At 40.9% G+C, this 16,579-nt stretch overlaps 1 protein-coding gene across 3 annotated transcripts in view; it reads right to left on the bottom strand.

The window, feature by feature from the left end:
* The window catches only part of setd1ba (SET domain containing 1B, histone lysine methyltransferase a), a 19,419-nt gene continuing 2,840 nt past the window's right edge, over positions 1–16,579 (bottom strand). Inside the window, exons 5-19 of one of the 3 annotated variants that reach the window (XM_030149245.1) lie at positions 16,070–16,191; positions 13,913–15,013; positions 11,513–12,247; positions 10,870–11,043; positions 10,666–10,759; positions 10,093–10,307; positions 9,914–9,992; positions 9,487–9,843; positions 8,984–9,115; positions 7,835–8,524; positions 4,276–4,448; positions 4,072–4,197; positions 2,801–2,920; positions 2,289–2,426; positions 1–2,159 (exon numbers count right to left, since the gene is read on the bottom strand). In XM_030149245.1, the coding sequence (XP_030005105.1) occupies positions 1,986–2,159; positions 2,289–2,426; positions 2,801–2,920; positions 4,072–4,197; positions 4,276–4,448; positions 7,835–8,524; positions 8,984–9,115; positions 9,487–9,843; positions 9,914–9,992; positions 10,093–10,307; positions 10,666–10,759; positions 10,870–11,043; positions 11,513–12,247; positions 13,913–15,013; positions 16,070–16,191 (4,430 nt within the window). In that variant the 3' untranslated portion in view covers positions 1–1,985. Of the gene's footprint in view, positions 2,160–2,288; positions 2,427–2,800; positions 2,921–4,071; positions 4,198–4,275; positions 4,449–7,834; positions 9,116–9,486; positions 9,844–9,913; positions 9,993–10,092; positions 10,308–10,665; positions 10,760–10,869; positions 11,044–11,512; positions 12,248–13,912; positions 15,014–16,069; positions 16,192–16,579 lie in introns of all 3 variants that reach the window. The other 2 variants (XM_030149244.1, XM_030149243.1) reach the window with 2 other exon arrangements.

Below are 16,579 nucleotides of genomic sequence, written 5' to 3' on the forward strand. Positions count from 1 at the left end.
TTTATAGATGTATGCAAAATTGCTTTATTTCCATTCTTCCATTCATACATTTGTTGTGTAATAAATAGACATGAGAAATGGGCCGAGGGTCCAGTCCTCCTCTCATGCCCATTCCTCACCTTTTTGCTTTTTTTTCCACACGGCAAACAACTTTTCATAGAATTTACAACAGAAAATACAAAACACAAAGCTTGACACAAGCTGAATCTGCTGCTACCAGCTCAACTCTCAGCACATCATGTTCCATAGATCGTCTCCGCTGAGCTGTTTTCATGTAGCATCTGTATCGTATTCACAGTTGGACTATTTACACTCTTTAGGATTGTAAAGCAGATGGGCAGAAAATGAAGACGTTTCTACAAGAAACAATCTTACAAAGGGAGGTGGAGACTTTTCCTGTACACAGTGGACCTTTAGCTTTAAATAGACTACTCTTTAAACCCTCAGACCTTCCTTTCACATATCCCTGAAAATATTTTAAATACTCAGTCTTTTGTTAAAAAAAGAGAATGATACATCTTAAAAGTACTAACCTCTGAAGATAAAAACCTTTAGATCTTCTGTACAAGTTATCATTTACAATATAAACACAAAAAAACAAGAAAATCTCCATATTCAAACCAACTGAATGAAGAGCAACGACTTGGTCTGTTGGGGGGGGGGGTTAGGTAGGTTTATGGGGGTGACTGAGTGGCGAGACAGGATGTGAAGGAGAAAGCCTCGCAAGTGCATAAGCAATTAAAAAAAAAAAAATCATCTTAAGCTTGAAAGAATGACAGAAGTGTGCAGCCTAAGATGAGGAGACACAGGAAACAAACACTGGTGGATGAAAACGACGAAGTGGAGCAGTGAAGAGGAAAATAAAGTGAATACAGGACCAACAGGACCTCCGCACAGCCCCCAAAACAGACTTAAACGAAGACAGTTACAGATCCATATGGCACTTAAAATGACTAAGAATTCATGGTCTTGTTCCAATTCTACAGAAACTGGAGATCTGGAATAAACCTGGATTGCAAATATTGTCTGATTCTGACGGGTGAATGTAGACGGGAACTGATTAAATGTTCATTTTCTTGCTCTAAATAATTGGTTGGCCTTCTGCACGGCGGCCTGCAGGGGGCGATGTGCTTATATTCACAGACACCAACAAAGGCTGATACATACTCATTCACTCACAAATATAGTGTCGTTGAAGAAACAAGCAAGAAACTAAACCAAACTGAAAAACACTGGAATATGATTAATACAAATTGTTGCACGTCTTTTAACTTTGCATAAACTAAGAGGAAGCAGCATGATCCACTGTTGGCTGGTCAAAGGTAATCACATATTCCAGATTAGTGGCAGGAGTTGAATTTTTTGTCGCTTAATCAGTATGATTTCTATCATTTCCAGGAAAATGGTGCAGAGGTAGGGGAAAGAGAGCAGGATTTCAGTCCTTGGCGCCAACCGGGCCATGGTTTTGATGTTTTTTCGGCGTTTTTTAGCGTTTTGGGACGCAGATCACGCCTTCTCCCAAACAGAGTCGTTTTCCTGGTGAGTTTGTGCGTCTCAGCAGTGTTAGAAAAAGCAGCTAAAACATGTGAGTATGTGTTGGTTTTGTACCTGTGGTGGAGGTAAAGCTTATGAGACGAACTGAGAGAAACGCAAATGTGCACAAACCAGGACGATACGTGGAAGGAACCGTGATGAAATACTGTACGACACTGACCACAGCCATGAAACACTGCACCAGCAAGTCAAGTCTGTCACTGGCAGACGTAAAAAACTAGGCTTTTTCATTTCGAGAGCACCATAAATCGTAAACAATCTAGAGTTCAATATGTGAAAAATGCCGCACATGTATCTGAACTCCATCCTGTCGACGTCTGCGTTCACCGTCATTAAAGACGTCCAGGTCATTTCTGGTGTTTTATCGTGGAATCCGTGCACGCCTGCAGACGGTCCAGACTTCAGGGACAGGGACGTTACTCTACATAGTCTTAATTCAACGTTCCCCTACAGTTCTCTGCTCCGCATAAACAGGGGATCTTCTCATCCTCAATGGGGAACTTATAATCATACGTGATCTCCTCGTTGACGTTGATGGGTTGTCTTGAGTAGATCACAATCTTCTTTTGGGATTCCACTGTGATGACTTTTGCATAACAGTTGGGCTAAAAGCAAAAAAAAAACAAACAAAAAAAACAAAAAAAAAACAGGCAACGTTACAATATGAACTCATTTTAAATTCTGTTCTGTGGTTCTGAAGCTTTAATGTAAAACACAAGTAAGTGTCGTCTTACGTTACAGCTGTGGTTGATGAAACGGGCAAAGTTGCCACATTTGGTGGCGTCTATGATGGTGTCATGGTCAACACGGAACATGTAACTGCTACCGATTCCCTCCTCTTCGTAGCGTTTCTCACGCATGTCAGCAATCACCTGCAGTCATTGTTTACAAATACAAATACTTTACATTTAATGTCCATTGACCTGGAAACGTTTTTTCACATAGAAGCAGCAGGAAACAGGGAGAAACCCACATCCACATAATCCACCTGGATGTAAACTGAATATACGGTAAACTTTATATACGAGAATCTCGTATTGTATCATAAAGTAGATATGTGGATATGCACCTCAGTCAAAGCCTAATAAAGGTATTCATCATTAAATATACAGGTGGATTTAAGACGGTGAATGAGCCTCATGTCTGAAACATTAGTAAATACAAGTCCACAAAAGAACATATTTGGTGGAAGCTCAATCAGGTGTTCAGTGATAAGACATAAGTAACGCAGTGAAGGAGGTCTGACCTGTCGGATGTTCTGTCCGACGTACTCGATGACCATCTCATCAGCTGCGATCGGCTCCAGGGCAAACAAACCCCAGTCGTGGATGTGGGATTTACAGAACCGGATCTTCTTTTTACGGAACTGAAAGAATACAATTAAAAACACATTTTAACAAAAAGAAACCGCATCAAATGATGTGTTATTGATGTAATAAGATCCAGCCTTAAAGACTCCTCTGTTTTTCTAAATTCACACTGGATCTGAGATGGGTTTGGTTTGTTTTTGTTTGTTTTGAGAGGTTTTTGGTATTGTTTGTTGGCTTTGTTCAGTTTTGTTTGTTTTTTGTTTTCTTCAGTTTTGTTGGGTTATTTTTTGGTTTTGTTAATATTTTTGTATTTTTGTCTGATGATTTAGGGGATTTTGTTCAGTTTTGTTCAGTTATTCCCTCGGCCACACTGGCCGCAGGGTATTGTCATCAGTTGGTCATCTGTCCGCCCATTCGTATGTCCAAAAACTTTGCCATGCACTGATAAGTCAGGCCACTGGGGGCAGTAGTGCACCTAATAAGTCAGGCCGAAGGTTTTCAAGTGCACGCACATTATGTTGTTTTTGGTTTGTCGTCTTTGGTTTTGTTCATTTTTTTTGCTTTTGCTTGTTTTTGTGTTTTGTTTTCTTCAGTTTTGTTGGGTTATTTCTTGGTTTTGTTAGTATTTTTGTGTTTTTATTTTATTATTTTGGGGGTTTTGTTCAGTTTTGTTTGTTTTTTGTTTGTCATTTTTGGTTTTGTTCATTTTTTTGGCTTTGTTTTTTGTTGTGGCCTTGCTTTTAGTATATATTCTGTATATATACTGTTAATCTTATCTGATATATTTTTACTAGTTTTATCATATCTTGGTATTTTTATCTATATCCTTGTAAAGCACATTGGGAACTTTGCATTGTTGTAAATGTGCTACAGAAATAAAATTGACCTTCAGTTTTCTTCAGTTTAATTTTTTTTTTTGGCTTTATGTTTTTGTTTGTTTTGTTTGTGTTTTGTTTGTTTTTTGTTTGTATCTGCTGTGGATTTGATCAGTTGTATTCAGTTAATTTTAGTTTTTGTGATTTTGTTTGATTTTTGGGGGGGATTTTGTTCAGTCTTGTGTTTTGCGGGGGGGGGGTGGGGGGGGGGGGGGGATTTTTTTGTTTTGTTTGTGTTTTTGTTTCTTTTTGTTGTTGTTGTTGCTTTATGCAGTTTTGTTTCATTTATTTTTTGGGTTTGTTTGTTTTTGTTGTGGTTCTGTTCGGTTCACCTTGAGCTGGTTGAACTTGAGCAGGTCGCTGTCACATGCAAAGGACGACAGTAGTCGGCGCTGTTCTGAGCGCCGTTCGGACCCGGCTCTGGTGGAGGCGGGGACCTGAGCAGGAATACTCATACCCTGGACACAGAAAACACAGCGTCACACACAGATTTACATGAACTGCGCATATAATGTTGCATGTGGAATCAGAGTCACCTGTGTATCAAGCGGCGGCTCCTCAGACTGTAACCGAGTGCTCTGAAGGTATTTAATCTTGTCCTTCTTGTCGATTTTATAATATCCTTCGCTTCGTGCACATCCAGTCATGTGATCCCTCATGCCGTCGTCTCTTCTCTTTTCTCTCTTCTTTACTCCAGGGACATTGGTTGGTTCAGAGGAGTCAAGGACAAACCTTCATAGGTTTAACAAATGAAAGGGCAAAACACTTCTACGGCTCAAAACATAATAAATGGACAAAAATACTGGGGCACATCGAACATGTATGTGAGAGGATTTCACATTCCTGTTGATTTGAAATGGTATCATGACACACATGTTCATGTCAGCTGTCCATAATTGAAAAATGTCAAATCAATATTTCATTTAATTTTAAAGGTACTTTTTTTCTTCCTTTGTAAGAGTTAAATGATCCTGATATTTACTTATTGTTATCCTCATAGCATAATTGCCCAAGTCATACACTATATGGACAAAAGTATTGGGACACGTTGAATTCAGGTGTTTCTTTTCTAACAAGGGTCTGGGATACAAAACAATAATGACAAATGACAAAATATAGTTTTATGTTATGATAAATATCATTACATTGCATTGGTTAGTTTAGTTTAAATTTTCTTTGATTCCAAAATGCCTCAGAAGTAGTTTTTACTTCATTTCTTTCAACACTGATTTATTGATTGATTTTATCCATGACTATGATTTTAAATGTTCTACCTCTAAATTTCTAAAATATTTGTCGTGCTCTGAATGTAAATAATAATTTTGTACCACAACTACCCATCAATTTTCTTCACATCTTACTTAGGAAGAGAAATCTCCTATTAAACTTTAAGGAAATATTGATGTTTATAAACTATATGGACAAAAATATTGGGACACATCATGTCTACAGCTGTAAGATGTCCTGTTCATGATGATTTGAGATATAAACATCAATAATAATAATGTATTTATCACTATGTAAAACTATATTTGTCATTATTGTTTTTTATTCCAGACCCGCTAGAAAAGAAACATCTGAATTCAATGTGTCCCAAAACTTTTGTCTATATAGTGTATGACTTAGGCAATTATGCCATGAGGCTAACAAAATGATTTATAAAGATTATTCATGGTCAGAACATGATAAATATTTCAGAAATGTACAGGCAGAACAAATTTAATGATAAATATATTTAACCTAATAAGAGTCAATTTAAATGAATAAGAAGTCAAACATTCTGTAAGTGTAGATGACAGCGTAAACTAAATTACCTCCAAAGATATAAAACCATTTATTGTGATATAAAATGTTGAGTCCTGTCCATCGGTGGCTGAGATAAACATCACAGCCACAAAACCTGAAAATTTTCACAGATTCAGAAAATGAATGAATTAAATTATGACATTTGTCGTGTCCTATGTTTTGTATCCATGTTATTAATCAAACACTTGGATTCAGCGTCCCTGAGTACTTTTGTTCAAACATGGAGCTCAAAGCCACCACCAGGGGGCGTTAGTCTGGACAACACAGACCAAATACTGCCAGTAAACAAATGTCAACCCCCCCCCCCCCCCCCCCCCCCCCAAAAAAAAAAAATATACAGTACACACATTAAATTACTTCTCTTTTTAAGTACCAGTAATTTAGTTCTAAAACATGCTCCTTTGTTAATGAACTGTAATTCCAGAACACTAGAGTTTCTTTTAATAACACTAAGAATCAATGTATTGTACTAATTCATTTTTTAATAAGTTTTCTTACTATTATCATCATCATCTTTTACTATTGAAGCATTTTATTTTATTTTTGTCTGGATGTTGCTTTAAGCAAAACACACTGAATTACACTGTATGATGCACTGACAGACTAGAAAAACAACTGATTTCACCAAAAAGCCTTTTCAACCCACGAACTTTTTCCTGATTCTTTCTCTCCCATGAAGGTAGAAAGTTTATTTAACACATGACAGTTTAAATTCAGTGTGCTTTACATAAATAGAACAAACATTCAGGGAATAAAAGCAAATTCTATATAAAAACAGAAAAAATAGACTCAGAAGTAGATTAAATGAATAAATCAAAGAATGTAAAACAAAATCAATTGCAGTAAAATGCAAATATTGTATTCTAGTTGTACAAAGAACTGCTGCTTTATAAAGTTTAGTTTTTAAATCTGGGCTTTAATGGCTCATCTGAGTCACATTTGGATTCTATTTTTTATATGTAGCAGGATATAATACAAATAATATAATAATAATAATAATTAAAAAAAATGTTCAGGTTTTTTTCCAGTATTTTGTGTGATATTTTTATACAGTCTGCTTAACAGAAACAGAACTACTAAACAGATTCTCATTGTTCCTGTAACAATGACAATAAAAGATCTATTCTAATCTGTTGTTATTTCAAATAATCCTTATTTTTCATAACCTGATAATAATTTACATTCACCTGTATTAAAACGGTTTGAGGAAAAAGGCAGGAATAATAGATTGTTATAATTTCCACATTGTTCCACAGAATCATTTGAATCTTTTTAATTTCATCACCATGAGCACTGCTATGATTTATGTGCATTATTTATTGAGTGAATAATTTAGTAATGAGTTTTGTATACTTGTATAAGTTATATCACAGCTTCCATGATCAGTTGTTATTAACAAAACAGATACTATTTAAGTTATATATTTTATAATCCTATGCCAATAAATGGTTCTTCTTTATCAGCTGTATAATTCAACTATAAATAATTCAATTAATCCAATTATTTGTCTGATAATTGTCAACTTAAACTTGACTACTGTGACAGCTCTATCACTGACATATACATGTATAAATAATTGACTGTAAACTAAGGATGAACAATGAAAACAGTACCAATAAACTCTGATATTAGCAGTTTTCTTAATGAAACTGGAGATAGAAAAATAGAAAAATAAGTCAATTTGTGTATTGTTTTGCTTTTTTTTCATACTAATTCTTGTTTTGTTTGTGATGCATTTCTGTGATTTTCAATCCATCTAGTCCTGCATTTACTTTTATACTGAAAACTGAGTGAACACTACATAATTTATAGCATTTATTTCACACGATCATTATAAAATCTGAGCCTCTGATAATGATTAGGTCTAAATAACGCTGTTGTTCTCTCCTACCAAATAACATTAATTATATATTAATTATACATTTTTTTAATTAAAAAATAGCAAGTAACTACAGTCACAGTTTAAAAGTTAATGTTAATTTTCATCTGAAAACAGAAGTACCGTTACAGAACTGGATCGATTAAATTTATTATTATTATTATTATTATTAATAATAATAACAATAATGGCTTAGATTTATATACACGTACAATGGATCCATTATTCATTTACTCTCAAATTCTCACCCTGATGTTGGTAAACTACGTTTGTAGCCACAGCTGCCCTGGGGCGTCAACATCCCCTCTGACCACCCTCAAACATTCACACGCACAGTTTAGAGACATTCTTCCTGCCCCCATCCCAACCTCAAACACAAAGCCTGCTGGGTATTGGACAATAAAGGATATGAGGGTGGTTGACCCACAGTGTGTCGTTGAGCCAGTCGTTGCCGTTGTCCTGCTGAAGCATCTTGTCGTATGTGATCTGCAGCAGCCGGATGTCCTCCTCGTCTATGCCCTCGTTCCAGATATCATACAGAATGGTCATTTCCTCAAAGTCTGAGCGCGGGCTGAAGTATGGCCGGGGGGGCGTGGTCACAGGAGACAGACTGCCCAGCAGAAGCTCCTCCCAGCCTCGGCGAGTCCTCCGCACCGGCTTCACAGCCACAGGTTGGTCGTCTTCGAAGGGCAGGAAGGTGTCGGCTGGGGGGAGGACGGTCTGAGGCTCTGCGGGGGGTTCTCTGAAGTCCAGACTCGGGTGGTCAGGGGACGTCGCGGGCCTCACCTGCAGAGACAGGTCGAAACCGGCTTCGTGAGGCAGTGTCGCTGACTCTGATGACGCCTCCAAAAGCTCCTCGGCTTCAGACACGGCTGGACCCTTCTTGGCTTTGGGTCGTCCCGCCTTCTTCTTTGTTGGTGTAGAGTCGGCGGGCACTGGGGCGTCGACCTGGAGGTCAGAGGTTGGGTGTTCGGGGATTCCGGCAGCGTGGTCGGCGCCGGACGACGGGACCGGGGTCGTCAAGGCACTGGTGGGCGGCTCCTTGAACACTGGCCGATCGTTCAGGGCATCGGCGGAGGGCTTCCTGGTCACTCCTGCCGCTGTGGGGTCGGGGAAAACAGGGGTGAAGGTTAAGTCTCTGCCTGGGGTACGGGGCACACCCCCACTCAGGATGGGGGACTGGGCAGGGTAGGAAAAGGGGCTTCCAGGAACGTGAGGGGAGCTCAGTAACAGACTGGAGCCCGTCAGTGGGGCGTCGCTGCCCGGGGTGACGGGCACCGTGTCGGTGCTCTGGGACTTCCCCAGACTCTGGGCCCGGTCCATCAGGTCCCTGCCCGGTGTACGGGGGACATCCTCGTCTGTGGGCAGCCGAGGCCGTGGGGGGAGTTCAGGTAGGGAGCCAGGGGGGGAATGGAGGAGGGAACGACCTTCTACTGCCAGGTGAGGAGGAAGAGGGAGGTGCGTTAAAGACGCCAAGCTGGATTTGGGAGCAGGTGTGTTTGAGTGGGGGGTGGTTAATCGAGGGGGGGGACAGGTTACTTCCTGAGGCTCGGGTTTACCCTTGACTGTCGTCTCGTGGTCACCATCAGCGACGCCACCTGTTGGCGTGGGCGGTCGAAGGTTAGAAACAGGCTCACGAGGTTCAGATGCAGCTGGAATGGGACCGTCAATGCTGAGATCTCGGTCTTTAACTAGAAGACAAAGACATACATTTATTTAGTTTCTGACTTGTGTATCATCATAAAGACCAACACATTTAAGTTTAACAAATATTGAGGTCATTTAATTCTAATATTCTAATAAAATAATTAAACATGAACATTAAATCATGTTCAAAAAGTGAAATATATTATATTATATATATATATATATATATATATATTTATTTATTTATATAGTGGATAAAGTGTGTAACATAATGTCAGTATTAGACATTTTGGTGTTGAAATATTACATATTATAGCTGTAATGGTTTATTTATGATAAGAAAAAGTTGCTATTTCTTTCAATATGTGAGAGTTAATGCGATGTGTTGAATGAGGGGCAGGACTGAGGTGAGAACCTTTCGGTGATGCTGGTTTTGTGTCTTCAGGACTTCGACTTCTAGGTCTGGACTTGTTTTTCAGATCGTCTCTACTCGGTTCCTCCTGGATTTCCACTGGTCCTGCAGGAGGACTCGGGGCCTCTTTGGTCTCTGTCTCACCCTCCTCATTTTCATCAGAAGATGAAGATGAGGAAGGAGATGAAGATGAGGAGGTCACTGCCCCTTTGCTGTCATCCTCCACCTCCTCTGTTTCCTTCTCATCTTCCTCCTCCTCCTCATCCTCATCCTCTTCTGAGCTTAACTCATATTCAGAGGAGTCCTCGCTTTGGGCTGAGGAGTCGGAGCTCACCTTGGAAGAATCTGAACTTTCTGCTTCTGAAAAACAGCAAAGTGACGATCAGCAGCAGGAAACGGACAAAAAAAGCCAAGTGTTGATGTGAAATACCTTCATCAGACGAATCTGACGATGCACTGACACTGGATGAGTCTCTGTCGTTGTCCTCATCACTGTCATCTACACTCTCCTAAAGGTTACACATGAAAATATGTTCACATGCACAAAAGGATTCCACAAATTTGCCATAACAGAAGTGCACATCATGAACATTCATCAACCAGACTTACTTTATCAGATGACGGCCTCTCTACAGCCTCTATCTGCTGGCGTTCTTCTCCTTCTTTGTCCGACAGCGACTCCTCCTCCTTCCCTGATGTGTCCACCTCCTCCTCTCCTTCACTGTCCAGTTCCAGGGGCCGGGAGTGTCGCCGTTTGGCTGACGTACCATCACCGTCCATTTTAGAACTATCTGTTGGTAGTTCAGCTCGGTCTCGATCCCGGTCTAACGGAGATTAAACCCAATCAGAATCAGAATACTTTATTAATCCCAGGGGGAAATGACTGGGGGTTGCAGTCACTCCATCCAAGTATAATAATTAAAAAAAAACAGCAGGAAAGAAATGGTCAATACAACAGAAAAAAATAAATAAATAAATATATATAAAGCTCTAAATATACAAACATCTATAGCTGTGAATATATATATATATATATATATATATATATATATATATATATATATATATATATATATATATATATATATAATTACATTACATATCATTTTCACAGTCATATACCATAGAATACATATACAATTGGTTTGTATTTTATCTGCTTTATCAATAAAAGACACTGACCTTCATCCTCCAACTCGTCATCGACTGGAGTGGAAGGCCTGGCTCGTTTGTTGTCCCCTGATGCTGCTGTTTCAGGAGGGCCTTTCCTTTTCACCTGAACACAACACGCAACCATTAAGCATCACGCTCTAAGTGCCAATGCTCTAAGTGCCACTAGAAAAGTAAGTGAACGTCCTCCGTCCTCATCACCGTGTGAAGGCTGACCTTAAAGGAGGGTAAACGGATTGCTCCCCGCAGACCGATGCCCAAACCCATTCCCTCGTAGCCCAGTCCATCCCCCTTATTCCAGTTCTCCAACAGACTTGAACCCATAGTTTCTTTGGGTTTGGGTCTTTCTTCCTCTTTCCCCTCCCCACCCTTTACTGGAGTCAAAGACGCCTGGAGAAAAAAAAACAACAGAACAAAGCTGTTTGTAAGAGGCAAAACAAGAGTTTCGTGACTGAATTTTAGTTCAAATCAAGACAAAAGGGCACAAAAACTGAGAAACTACTCCTATGCCAAGTTCAAGAGCAGCAGGTGAGGAGATCAACACTAAAATAAATTAAACCGAGGCAAAACCAATGTAAAGCTTGAGTATTTAACCATTCAACTCATCTTTACAATTTCACTTTAACAGCTGTCAAAAATTGTGAAACCTGACAGAATTTTGTCCTTGTCTTTGTGACATGACAGAGACAAAAATAAGAGACAGTATAAATTTTCATCTTAAACAAATATCAGTATCAGAATTTTTCATTAACCAACTCTGTTCACTGACTTATTTCTGTGGAACAGACTGTTGCTGTAGTCACAGTTCTGGTCATAGTCATTTTTAACATGAGTCAAACTGAGGGCTCTAATAACCTACCTTGGCTAAGCGCTCTTTCTTTTCCCACCAGTCGTCAAAGGCCCTGAACGCCACCACCTCCACCATCTTGCGGTTAAGGTCCCTCTTCATGATGGCCTTCAGCTCTTTGACAATGACCAGCAGGACACCGTCCACCGTCGCCTTGTGAGGATCCTCCTTCTTGGACTCGTATCCCGGTGGAGGAACAGTGGGGTTGAACTTTGGTACGTTCTGGTGCTGCCACTGTTGTCCAGGTGCTCCTGCACCACCTGTAGATGTGCCCATTGACAAAGGTTGGTAGGGCCCCCCAAAAGGCCCAGATGCACTGCTGTCCATAAAATGTGGATAAGGATAAGTCTGAGCCATGCGACTCAACATCTGCTGCTGCATCTGGAAGGACATGGGCACCGTGCTCCACTGTTCCCACCGTAAACAGTTCATCAGCTCCATCTGCACCAGCGGCATCATGCTGTGGGTGTAGTGACTTAAATGTGGCAGCATATGTGGGTGTACTCCGTGATGACCGGCCATGTGATGCCCCGGGACGGCAGAGTGGGGAGGGAGGTGGTGGTGTGACATTGCAAATCCAGCCTGGTGGGGTAGAGGGGCAAATCCGTGCGGAAGGATGGAAATGGTCTGCATCGGAGACACTGCAGAGTTTACAACGATGCCTTTTCCACACTCGGCTCCGCTGATGGGCGTCCCCGGCATCTCATCGTCTGAGATCTCCATGTCTTCTCCTGATGACTGATGAGCCTGTGCGATAAAGGCAAAACACTGTCTAAATACTGACAAAGGTTTATTTTTAATACAACCATCTGACCTTTACTGTTGACATGAATGTTTATTTAATTCATGTTTTCCCTACCTGTTAAATGTACCTCTTATGCCAATGAGTGAAGAGACTTATGCAAAACTGACATAGAAAATACTGTATATTATTGTCTTCAGTACCTTACGCAACTTAACTCCTGCCCATCACAACAAAATATAGAATATAATTTAACCTCTACTGCACACATTTTTAAAAGCCACTTTTCCAGGCTTCCACAATAAGACATGGATTAGAGCAGAACTGTGTCCATCTGAACAATGATTGGTAATTACAGCCGCTGATCAAACATTCAACCCTCCTACCTGTTCAACCCTCTGAAAACACCTGAGATTTACTAAAAATGTGCATCACAGGGTAGTTTTCGTAGAGCCTGAAAACACAAGGAGGGAACAGATGCAGAGTTCTCATGTCCTCATATGGCGATTTTTTTTGTCCACTGATGCTGCAAAACTGTCAAACACTGTAGTTTTAACACTGAAAATCAAAGATTAAAAATATACAAATCGTGAAGAACTTAAACATGTTTTTCTGTCAAAACTGTCACAAAATTGTCACACAGCCTTAAGTTTAGGTTCTTTGCAAAAACTATATTTTAAAAGAATCAGCTGTATTTTTGTTATGGCACACTGATAATCAGAGTGTTTAAAACACACTTCTCTTTCTTCAACATTTTATACAGACACATTTCACAAAAACTCTGCAGTTCATCCATCGGCTCCATCACTGATTAGAGTTCCAACTGACTTTAATGAAATAAATCTGACCCATATCTTTAGAAGCTTTCAAAAAAAAGGAATCATCACACCCAAATGACCTGTTTGCACTGTTTGCTTTGTACAAACTTGAAATATGAGACAAGAATGACTGCAACCAATCCTGACTGTCAGGCTGAGCAGAACCAGGAAGTATGAGGCTGAATGAGGCCAACAGTCAAACGGTTTCCCTCCGTGTGTGTGTGTGTGTGTGTGTTTGTGAGTATTAGAAAGAGGAAAGAGGAGTCCTCAGTTCTCCAACGAGACATTTACAAAACTGCTAACTATGGTAGTAACGCAACATCACAGGTGGTTGAACCATAGATACAGACACCTTCAGAGAAATGAGTAAGACAAGTTATGAGTCTAGAAGTGCTCTTTTGTTTCATGCAAACTACTTAATATCCTTCATATTAAACATCAAAAAATGATCAAATAAATAAATATATTTTTACAGCTAAGATTAAAGTTGTTTTTTATCTTTCATCCACATGCACAAATTAAAATGACGTTAACTGGAAATGGTCACGTTTCTACCTCTGGTGATATGGTCTGTTGTGAAACTGAAACTTTCATCAATTGGTAGTAGAAAAAACAAAGACAAAAAGGGAAAGTTTACTATTACCCATCTGAAACTAAAGCTCAATCCCTGAGCCTTGTGTGTAACTGTAACTCACAGCTGTGATGCTCTGACAACACATACATTCATTTAACCTACATCTGACTCCAATGGGATAATCTCTATGGAAAATATGACAAACATATTCTGGATGTGAGCAGCCAGTTATTTTTCAAGTATTTGTGAAAATAAGAGAAAAAAAAAAGTTGTCTTACCGTGTCCATTTTATCTGTGGGGGTGTGGCTTCGATAATGTCCATCTTTGAGGTCGCTATTGCTCTTCTTCTCGTAGACGGGCGAACCCATCCTCTTGATGAGTGGGGCAGTAGAAGGAATGGGCTCATCGTCCTCAGAGTCTGGCAGTGGCGTTGGACTGATGTCCTCCAGGCCTGTGCTGGACGGACGGGAACTCTTCTGTCCCCCTGGAGCTCCACCCGAGTAGGGGGGAATGGGGGATAACTGCGAGGATGAGGAGGAGATGGGACTTCCCTCCATTCGCACATCGGTGTCAGAGTCTCGCTCCGCCAGGAAAGGAAGCTTCGTCCTTTTCTCCTTGAGGAGCATTTCAATGCGAGAATCCAGGCTGTTGCGCTCCGAATCCAGGGTGGGGGAGCCCGGCGAGGGGCACTGCTCAGGGGTTTGGGGAGGGGGGGTGGTCGGATGGGGTAAGGGTTCTGGGGGGGGCTCGGGGATCGGCGGAGTCTCTGGTCTGTCCTTGACTGGTAGGAAATCGGTGGGAGCTGCCAGAGGGGGTTGTGGCGGCCGGAGGTACTCGCCCTCCCTTTGGGGCGGGTGATGGAAGGCTGGTTCTGAGGGGGGGAAGGCAGGGGGCACAGGGGCCTGGTATGGTGAAAAGGCAGATTTAAAAGTTGGCGTGGCAGGAGTCGGCGCTGTGTAAGGGAAAGAGGGCGTGGAGGGCGGGGGCTCTGGTGGGGTGAGCTGATGCTGTTTGAAGGAGGCCTGTTCCGACGCAGTACCGCGGTACATGCTGCTGCGGTACTGAGGTCGCTCTGGTCTGCGATTGTACGCATCCTGAAACTTACTCTCATGTCTGCGGGACTTGTATCCTCCAGAGGTTTCGGGCCGAGCGGACTGGTACGCCGGCGTCATCTGGCGGCCGGAGTAACCAGAGTCTTGAGAGAAGGGTGTCCCTGACTGGCGGGGGGTGTGGGGGGTTCCCTGGGACTGGGGTGTGTCCTGCCTTAAACTGGAGTAGCCCGTCTCCAGGGACAGAGGAGTACTGGAGCTGCTGGGGGGTAAGGGCCCACCAACCGCCGACACACCACTCTCTGACAGCCTCCGGATGGGCTCACAGGCCTGAGAAAACACACAACAACAAACATTTAAATAAATCAGGTTGGAACAGACCCTCGAATTAATGAACCTTTCATTCCTCACAACATAAACAAATACATGTGTTTAGGTCACAGGACTCCTCCCACTGCCACAACTATCGCTGTGTTTTAGGTTTGACCCATTACTGGAGAACGTCTACTAAAGACTATTATCATTCTGGAACAGGGGGAAGAACATCAGACTGGTTTATGTCTCCTTTAGAGATTCATTGGCCTCACAATTTGATTATGAAGTCTACATCGTATCTTTAAATTAAGAACTATCCTCACCTTTTTTTCTTTAAACAAGTCACAATTATCTAAGTCCAGGATGCAGCCACTGTGATTTTATTTAGAATCTCTCATCTCAGTGAACTTGTTTCAGAGAAACTTTCTGCCCATGTGCAAAAGATAACCTCATACAGAACCAAGCAGGCGTGTCTTATTCATTCAAACCTTCATTAAAACCTGTCATTTTCAGCGTGCAGCTGCTTTACCTGAGGGAGGTGTGTAGGACGATAAAGCAAACTTAGAAAATGCTGATACAGATAGTAAAAGAGAAGAGAATACTGACTAACCTAACAGACTTATTCTAGAGTACACTCTACAAATCAGACCCGGTAACACGTAAACACAAATGTACAGATATTGTAATGTTTTTCCACTTAATGTCTCAGCAGGTATGTTCCTAGGTTTCTCCCGACAGGACCATTCAAAGAGTAAACCAGTGGATAACAGTACATAGGCATTGGCTGAAGGGGATCTGTGTCTTTTTACTCCAATGAAAAAGGTAGGATTAGGTTGTAACCCTCCACTACCACCTGCTGCAGGAGGGAAATGGACTTAAATATACACCTCAGCTTAGACTGACCAGAGACAGTGATCACATTTACACAAGTATGTGGAAAAGTCTCCAGTCCAACCTCACTTGCAACTGGACACTGTTTAATACATTAAAGAACTTTAAGACTTCTAACACTAACATTTCTCTCACATTCAATATATTTTTTTAATGCCATATTATGGATCAGGTTTTTACCAGCAAGGCTTCAGCTAAAGTACGAGGGGACACTTCTCTGGTCTCCTCTCCACCAACAGGCAGGGTCCGTGGGGTGTAGCTGCCGTTCATCAGGAGTTGGAAGTACCTGAGGCGATTCTCACCTGGAGGATGACAAAACAATAGGATAAAAACAATACTCATACTCAAACTTTTAAGACAATGGACCCACTGACACCAGCAGACTTAACTCCATCTAATCAGGCATGACTGAAAGAACACTGTTAAATATAAAAAACCTCAAACTACACATCAATGACACGGCATACACGGTTTGTTTTCCAAACTAAAAGGTCACTTATTTTAGAATGGTAGAAGATGATTCAACAAATATATAATCCATGTCTGTCTAAAAATGTAATAAACAGAAATAAATATAATCAATCAAGCTCAAAAATATTATTAAGTAATATCGTTAGAATTAAACTGAACCCATGTGAAACTTAATATGCGATATACATGCAGGGGCTGTAATATACTCATATTCACAGA

Source organism: Sphaeramia orbicularis, chromosome 12 (genome assembly GCF_902148855.1).
Source record: "Sphaeramia orbicularis chromosome 12, fSphaOr1.1, whole genome shotgun sequence".
Classification (NCBI taxonomy): Eukaryota; Metazoa; Chordata; class Actinopteri; order Kurtiformes; family Apogonidae; genus Sphaeramia; species Sphaeramia orbicularis.